The 8,947-nt window shown below is 53.1% G+C and overlaps 1 protein-coding gene across 1 annotated transcript in view; it reads left to right on the top strand.

Annotated features, from left to right (window-relative positions):
- Positions 1 to 8,947, top strand: part of WNT10A (wingless-type MMTV integration site family, member 10A) — a 13,685-nt gene that overhangs the window by 3,693 nt on the left and 1,045 nt on the right. Inside the window, exons 3-4 of the mRNA XM_011932356.1 lie at positions 6,034 to 6,413; positions 8,798 to 8,947. Coding sequence (XP_011787746.1) covers positions 6,034 to 6,413; positions 8,798 to 8,947 — 530 coding nt within the window. The remainder of the gene's footprint in view (positions 1 to 6,033; positions 6,414 to 8,797) is intronic.

Here is an 8,947-nt window from a genome sequence, read left to right as displayed (position 1 = left end):
CCGCTCCTACCCTCTGGTTTCTAGGTCGCCCGTGCTCTCCGCAGCCGCGTTTCCCTCCGGGGCCCTCGGGTACCCCATGAGGACTCCGTAGCCCTGGCTTTGGTTTCTGCCCGCTGGGGACCCGGGTAGGCTCGGAGGTTCTAACTTCTGCCGCTTCGGGTGAGGCAAGGCAAGCTCTGCATCCCTCTCCTCGGCCTTGGTGTCCCCTCTGTCCTCCTGTTCCCTCTAGACCCAGTGAACCCAGGTGCCCTGAGAGGCTCGCTGGGTCAGGCCCGCGCGGCCTGCTGGAGGACCTTGGGGTCTTTGAAGCCTGGGGGAGAGTTCAGAGCGGCAGAACAGCGCAGGGCTGGCTGGGTGCCAGGCGCTCCCGGGTTCACCTGCAGTTTAATAAGCGCGAGGTGAGCTGGGGGGACGGGTGGAGGGAGGAGGTTAGGGCTGGAGAGGGACGACTTGCCGGGGCTAGCCAGGGCAGGGAGGCGCTCAGCATGGGGAGGGAGTGGGACAGTGGCTGCCCGGCTCCAGCCGCAGTAGGGGGGCTGGGCACTTTCCCTGGGCCTCAGGACACTGGCCTACCTCTGTGATTTCCGCTCCCCAGCTCCCCATCAACGCCCCTCATTGCTACACCTCACACCTCATTTCTACCTCTTGCTTCTCAGAAGGGACTCTGGGCTTCTGGAAATAAATCTGCCAGTCCTCTCCTCCACTGGCCACCACTGCACCCCTGACTCCACCTGCAGGTTCATCCTCCTGGGGGGCAGTTATTTCTCAGTCCATCTTGGCCCATCTTCTGGAGGACTAGCTAAATTGGAATCCCATGAAGCCACCCACGGTGTCAACCAGCCCCTGGTCTACTTCCTTCCACCAGGAATCTCCTTTCTTTCCAAGTTACACATTGCCCATTGTGTGGGTCAGGTGACCTCCATTTCCTCCAAGTGGAATGTCTGGGTGCTGATCCCTTTTCTGACCCATGTTATCAATGGGTTAGGATCCTCTTAAATGTGGATTCTGCCATGTTTAAACTTCAGACACTGCTTGGGTTGGGGTCCTGGGTCCCTTGGGCCTTCTTTAATGCTGTTACTATCATTGAATTGTCCTGACACCTTCCCTGAGATGAGCTGGGCTGGAGGGATGGAGTTCTGATAGAGGGAGGGGGAAGAGGGCTTGAGCATGTGAAGTGGACAAACCTGGGAAGGCGAGGCATGCAACAGGGCTTTGCCCAGCCAAGCAGAGGGGATGGAGGGGTGCTGGAGCCTAGGCCACGGGGGACAGGAACAGGGGCCTCCGGTAGGAATAGAGAGGGTCAGAAAAAGCTATGGGAGGGCCCCAAGTCCATGCTGGCTGCTTCACCTAGTTCAGAAGCAGCAATGACCTTAGTGCCAATGGCACTGGTAGCCCCAGCTTTTCATGCTAAGAATCTAGATAGCTGGTTCCTGGGCTGGGTACTGGGCAGAACATCTGGTAGAGGGGAGTGGATCATTGTGAGGAACAGGAACCCCTTCACTCACTGTGGACACGAGGACAGGAGGGAAATTTGAGGAGGGGGCAGCTGGGAGCTGGGCTCAGCACTGGAGTGAGATGGGAGGAGAGGTCAGGGAGAGGTCTGATGGAGGGAAATGTAGTAGATTCACACAGCAGGCCCTGGGAGCTCCCACACAGTTTAGGTACTGTCTTCCCTAAGGCCCAGACCCATTTGGAATGGATGGAAAGAGGGCATGAAACCCTGAAGCCATGCTCCCAGCCCAGGGGAAGCCAGCAGCATGGGTTTCCAGGCTCTGCTCTCCATGGCCCTGGCTCATTTTTCTCCCACCTCCTTTTTACATTTATCCTCATGGTTTTATGCCTAGGCCTCCAGGGATTGGGGTGGTGCTTAGATGGGGAAACCAAGGCATGGGCACTCATATCCCAGGATCACCTAAGGTTCTATTATTCTAAAGATACCCAATTAATTAGCCAACATATACTAAGCACCTGCTGTGTGGGCACCGCTCTACAGCATTTTATCCGTGCTTTAGGACCCCCAAACAGTCCCCATATTGTAGGTCCTATCAGTATCATTTTACAAATGAAGCTAAGAGAAGCTGGCTAACTTGCCATTAGTCACACAGCTTGAAAGTCAGCCATACAGCTAGGAGTCAAATGCAGTCCAGCTGACTTTAAAGTTTGCACCCAATCCCCTTCTATACTATCTCCCAAGTTGCAAGGCCAACACAAACTCCCACTGTGTACCCAGAGAGGTGAGCTGGTGCAATGGAAGAGCATGCCAAGAAATGAAACTGACATGCATACGTGCGTGCACACACACACACGCACACACACACCAAACACCTACTCCTGTTTTTGCATATGTGTAGCTCCATTCAGTGTCATGCCTAAGTGTTCCCACATGCACACTAGTCTCTCTCTCTCTGCCCAGGCACATGAGCAATGCGCAGATTATTTGCATGGAGAGAATGGAGACCAGACCTCTCCCCTTCCCTCCCTCTTTGACTTGAATGGGTAGGGCTTAAGCTTCTCTAACCCCTTCTAGTTTCCATTGGCTCCTGAATCCTCTCTCCTCCACCCTCCCCTGCCCTCCAAACCTCCTCCCTCAGCCCCTTCCCAGCCGTTGGCTGCTGTGGCCTGTAGCAGCAGCTGACTCCACTTAGATGCTGGCAGTCCCTGTCCCAGATCAAAGGCAGGGCGGCTAATTGTGTGTCTTAACGAGCCCCCCTCTCCCTGCTCCGGGCAGCCCAGCTGGCCAAGGCCCCACCCGCTCCCCCTCCAGCTGGCCAGATGGCACAGTGCCTGTGTCTGCCCCAGACAGTTGGGGCCAGAACCGAAACTGGGGCCCTGAACAGGAGCTGGGGGCAGACCCAGTGGGCTGGACTTCTATGAGGCCTGGATACTTGCAGCAGTGGGTGGCCACACAGGCCCTACCTTGTCACCTCTGCACGTGGCTATGACAGCTGTCAGAGGCCACAGGGTGGTGTAGGGAAGGTGTCTTTAGCTGCACGGGGTAGGGGTGCTCTCTGCAGGTGGGGTACATTTCTCCAGATTTCCCCAGGCTTACCCTTAAATGTGACAGGGCCTAGAAGATGGTGGTCGGCCCTGCACACCTCCCTGGACCAACCTCATCCTCTTTCCTGGTGCCATGCACAGACAAGGTGATAGGAACTAGAAACTGAGCTACCTGGGTTTCTTTCTCAGCAACAGGACTCCCATGGAGTCACATGTCCTACAATAGAAAGATGCCAGACCTGGGAGCTGGGAGAGCTGGGTCTGGATGCAGCTCCATAGCCCCTATGACCTGTGTTTTCTCCTTTTGCATAATGTGTATGTGTTTGGTAGTGGTGGCAGTGTCTGTGTGGAGGTGATTTCTGAGGCCTGGGCTGCCTCTGGAGGTCTGAGTATTGCCATGTGTCCTAGGAGCAGGCTGATGACTCCCCAGCAATAAGAGAAGTGCTCGGAGTTCCACAGATAAAAGGCAAGGGATAAATGCAGGGTGTGCTTCCCAGGAGCTTGGTTCCATCCTCCTTCTCCTTAGGTTCCACTTCCCCGGGGCAGTTTCTACTCCTCTGCATCTCCTGCTAATTCCCAGTATCCCCATAGAAGGTTCCAGCCCCATCCCCAACCCCTCTTCTCTGCTCATAGCTGAATTCCTTATGGAAAAATGTACTGAGATGCCGTAAGCCGGAAAGAGAGAGAGACAGTCTGCTTCACAGGCATCTGGTGGTCCAAGTGACCTGTTCTAAAATGGGTCATGAGCTGCTGGGCTTTGTCCCTGATCAGGGTGAAACAAAAAACAATGACCCAAAAAATGCAGCAGGATTGAGTGAGGTCAGATAGGAGAAAGAACTTCTCAGTATTAGCTAATGTTGGAGTAATACTTCCTCAATTAGTAAGGCACTATTCTAAGCACTTTAAATTTACCAATTCATTTAATTCTTGGAACAACAATGAGGCAGATAATAGCCCTATTTTACAGATAAGGAAACTGAGGCACAAGGAGGTTAAGTCACTTGGCCAAGGTCACATAGCTATTAGCAGCTAGTAAGTGGAAGAGCCAAGATTTGAAGCAAACTGGTTTCAGGAATCAGTTCTTAACTACTAAACAGCTTGTTCTATTTCTTTCTGTTTTTTGTTTTGTTTTTCTGTTTGTTTTTGTTTGTTTGTCTGTGTTTTTGGCAGGAAGGGGAGGACAGGGCTCTGTGATGCAGCAGGTGAGGATTAAGGTGGATTGGCCTAGTCCTCTGGCTTCTCTTGCTGCCTGCCCTCTCTCTGGTGTGCGGAGGCTGGTCGGAGACTTGTACCAGAACTTGTTCCTAGCTGGTCCATTCTCAGATGCAGAATAAGCAAAAGATAGCCTGCATGTCTGATAATGTGACCCTCCTTTGCAAGTAGGCCTCCCCCTGCCACAGGTCCAGGTGTTCCCAGAGAAAGGCTCAGGTTGGAGCACCAAGAAGGAAGGCATTGTGGACAAGCCAGTGGGCAGGCCGGCCCAACTGCAGCCCCCAAGAGTGGCTTGGTCAGGGAGAGTCTGTGCCTCCTGAACATCTAGTGGAAGGTATCTGCCTCAGCTTGCCCTTCCTTCTCCATGTTCAACACTGCTACATGCCAGACCCCATGCAGGACCCTGGGCTTCCCTCTAGCATCCCTCCAACAGCCTCTTCAGCTGACCTGGATGGATCACAGGCAAGGCGGCTGGGTAGCACCCATTTCTGAGTGGCTTTCAGGGATGTCCTGTGGACAAGGAAGGGGAAGCTCTGGTGACCCATTTCTTTGCCTCTGGAGTCTGGTCATTAGGGAAGGTCCTATGCTGTGCCTAAGATGGGCATGCACCCATCAGGCTATCTTGGGGCAGGAAGCATTAGGAGCTGACCGTCTCTTCTTACTTACCCTGCTGCCCATTGACATCTCCTAAGGCCTGGAATTTCATCATCAACAATTTATTCTTTTTTTCCCCCAAATTGTGTGCATCTCATTTTATGAAATATCATTTTATTTATTTATTTAAATAGGTTTTTGGGGAACAGGTTGTGTTTGGTTACATGAATAAGTTATTTAGTGGTGATTTCTGAGATTTTGGTGCACCCATCACCTGAGCAGTGTACACTGTACCTAATGTGTAGTCTTTGATCTCTCACCTCACACTCACCCTTTCCCTGAGTGCCCGAAGTCCATTGTGTCATTCTCATGCCTTTGCATCCTCATAGCTTAGTTTCCACTTATAAATGAGAACATACGATATTTGGTTTTCCATTCCTGAGTTACTTCACTTAGAATAATAGTCTCAAATTCCATCCAGGTTGCTGTGAATGCCATTGTTTTGTTCCTTTTTATGGCTGAGGAGTATTCTGTGACATACGCATACCGTAATTTCTTTATCCACTTGTTGGTTGATGGGCATTTGGGCTGGTACCATATTTTTGCAATTACAAATTGTGCTGCTATAAACACGCGTGTGCAAGTATCTTTTTCATATAATGACTTCTTTTCCTCTGGGTAGATACAGTAGTGGGATTGCTGGATCAAATGGTAGTTCTACTTTTAGTTCTTTGAGGAATCTCCACACTGTTTTCCATAGTGGTTGTACTAGTTTACATTCCCACCAGCAACATCACTGGCAATGAATTCTTTAGGTTAAACATTGCCCTCATTCTGTGAGCTTATTTTAAAATTGCAGATACCACCGTGAAAGGTAATAGATTAAGTCCCTGACTGTAAAAAGAATGTGTTTAGCAGATACTTTCTGCCCTACAGTAGAGATGTAGACACACAAATTCTGAATTTACTAAAGGTGATGTTAAAGAACAGGAGAAGGGCCTACAAAAAGCAGAGGGCTATTGGTAAGCCTCCCTCCCACCCCACCAGGTTCTGTGTGCAGAAGAACTGGCTTCTGGCGTGATTTCTGCCCTTCTTTGACTCTGTGTCCTTGCGCCAGACTCTCCTACATACTGGGCTTCAGTTTCTCCTTGGGATGATGAGAAGGGTGGGCTGGAGAATGGGGTGTCGAGGCCCCCCCAGAGTCCATGTGTTCTGGGTCTTTAACCACAGGTTTCCGAGAGAGCGCTTTTGCCTACGCCATCGCGGCAGCTGGTGTTGTACACGCCGTGTCCAATGCATGTGCCCTGGGCAAACTAAAGGCCTGTGGCTGCGACGCGTCCCGGCGAGGGGACGAGGAGGCCTTCCGTAGGAAGCTGCACCGCCTACAACTGGACGCACTGCAGCGTGGTAAGGGCCTGAGCCATGGGGTCCCGGAACACCCAGCCCTGCCCACAGCCAGCCCAGGCCTGCAGGACTCCTGGGAGTGGGGCGGCTGCAGCCCCGACATGGGCTTCGGGGAGCGCTTCTCTAAGGACTTTCTGGACTCCCGGGAGCCTCACAGAGACATCCACGCAAGAATGAGGCTTCACAACAACCGAGTTGGGAGGCAGGTGAGAGCCCCACACCCGGGTCTGCTTCAAATCCCTTTGCCTAGGGCCTACCCCTTGCCCAGGCCTATCTCTCCTCTGAGGACCACATTGCTCCCACACATCACACCTTGGCAATCTTCTCATTGACCCTGTCTAACTCATTCAACAAGCATGCACTGAGTATGCCCTGTGCACCAGGCACTGGACTAGGCCTGGGGATACAAGGCTGAAACAAGCCCTGTTGCCCTGGATCAGCATAGGACCGGCTGAGCAACCTGCTTCTCCTACTTCCTCGGGAGATCACCCAGGAGAAAGGACAGGGGTGCAGTCAGGACTGCAGGAGTCTAGGCCTGGCACTGCCATCTGACTCCTCCCCTGTGGAGTGAGAAGGTTGAACTAGATCATCCCTAAGGTTCCCCACAATGCTAATGTTCCATGATCCGGTGATCTCTCCCAGCCTTTCTGTGCAGTCTAGAATGAGGGATTCCTGCAAAGTAAGGGGTGTAAGTGAAGTTCCTAGGGGCCACTGGGGAACTGTGTTATGGTGCCTTCCTCCTTTATCCTCTGTCCTCAAATGCTCCTACTACCTCAAAGGTCATTCATTAAAAATAAATACATACGCACATACATAAAAAAGCAGAAGAAAGGAAAGGGGTAATAGGTTGCATTTATTGATTGCTTACTATGTGTTAGGCACTATCTTGAGCACTTTCCTACATATTAACCTATTTACTCCTTACAACTACCTATGAGGTGGGCACTGTTATTAACCTTATGTTGAGATATGGAAACTGAGGCACGGATTGACCAAGAAGCTTACCCAAAATGATGCAACTAGTGAGAAGGTGGTCCAGGCAGGATTCATCTCCAGGAGGTTGACCTCTGAGCCTGTGCTCTTTTGTTCTACAGCATTGAATCTGCACTCTGATGCCCTGTTGGCTCTCATGGTAGCTCAGCACTGTCCTTTCCTGAACATTCCACCTCCATCATCCCTTCTTTTGACTGCCCAGCCTGTTGAGGCCTTTTTCCTGGCTTCCTCTCACTCTGGCTGGCACCTTCTCCATCTCACTTTCCTTTCTCTTGGCCTCTTAGCCCATGATGGGTCATCTTCCTGCACAAAGCCTCCAAGCTCATTCACCAATTCCCATCCTCACTTAGAGGCGGGGTAAACTGAGGCACACTTACCCTTGGGTCATGTCCAGCTCCCACCCAGCCTGCCTTGTACAGCTCTTTTCCCAAGCTTCACCGCCATCCCAGCCCATACCAACGGTGCCTCCTCCTCGTTAAACTGGTTAATTAATGGCTGCTGCCCGTGGGAAGCAGATGTTCTGGAGCTGTTGGCCTGGGGAGGCATTGGGCTGGTTCCCACGTGGTGCTGACAGCACAGGCTGCACATGCACGCTGAGAAGCCCTTTCAGACCTCGAGGGGAAGGCACCCTCTCTTATGGCCCTGTTGCCCAAGTTTAAGGGGCCTTGGATCATTGCTGTCCCTGTCTCAGAGTGTGTTTTCGGAGTAGACTGAGGGAAAGGAGGGGATGTGGCCAACTTCTTATGGGGTTTCTGGTGAAAATGTCAAAGGGTTCTTAGTGAGGAGACTCTAGAGCAGGTTGTGAGCTGGGTTGGGGGTGGCTAGGTTTCATTCCCATAACCACCTCCCTTGGAGGCCTGAGGGCTTCTCCACTTTCACTGGGCTGTAGAGCCTGGCTCTCTCTGGTTCCTTTCTATATTCAGGTAGAGCTTTGGCCCCTGGTGGCGCTGACTTTTCCTAGGAGGAATCATGGGTCTCAGCATAGTGCAGAATGAGTCCCAGGCAGTATAATCGGGGGGCAGTCTCCCCAGCACTTGTCCCCCTCCTTTGGCTCTCTACAAAGAGATGTAGGGGGAGCGGGAGGGGGAAGCACTGAGAGGGGGACCAAGGCTTTCTCAAACTCACTGAACACCGACCCCCACCCCCCACCCCAACACACACACACACACACACACACACACACACACACAACCTGGAGCGAGATACAGCGGGGCCAGCACCCTCCTGCTCCTGGCCCCAACCCCAGGGGTGGCAGGAGAGGGAATTTCCCTGCCGATTTGGGATCCCCCTTCAGGAAGCAAGAGCCTCCAGCCCCAAGGGCCCCCTGCAGCTGCTGGAAAGGCGGGCAGGAGAGGAGGGGAGCCGGAAGGTGGGAATTCCCCCGGGGCCTGGCCTGGTGGGAGGTGGGTAGGAGAGGCAGAGGCAGAAGAGCAGGTACAGAAGTTTTTCTGACTGCCTGGTTGTGGGACCCTCGCTCGGGGCCTCAGCGTTTGCCTCTGTATAATGGGAGTGGGTTTCAGAAGGCCAGACTCAGCGCTGGGAGGAGGGCAGTGGGGCTGGGCGCCGATGTCACCCCTCACGGTGCCTCCCTCCGCAGGCAGTGATGGAGAACATGCGGCGGAAGTGCAAGTGCCACGGCACGTCAGGCAGCTGCCAGCTCAAGACGTGCTGGCAGGTGACGCCCGAGTTCCGCACCGTGGGGGCGCTGCTGCGCAGCCGCTTCCACCGCGCCACGCTCATCCGGCCG

Source organism: Colobus angolensis, unplaced genomic scaffold, assembly GCF_000951035.1.
Source record: "Colobus angolensis palliatus isolate OR3802 unplaced genomic scaffold, Cang.pa_1.0 Scaffold95, whole genome shotgun sequence".
Lineage (NCBI taxonomy): Eukaryota > Metazoa > Chordata > Mammalia > Primates > Cercopithecidae > Colobus > Colobus angolensis.
The sequence above is the reverse complement of the archived record's forward strand: the minus strand, read 5'-3'. Positions and strand labels throughout refer to the sequence as shown.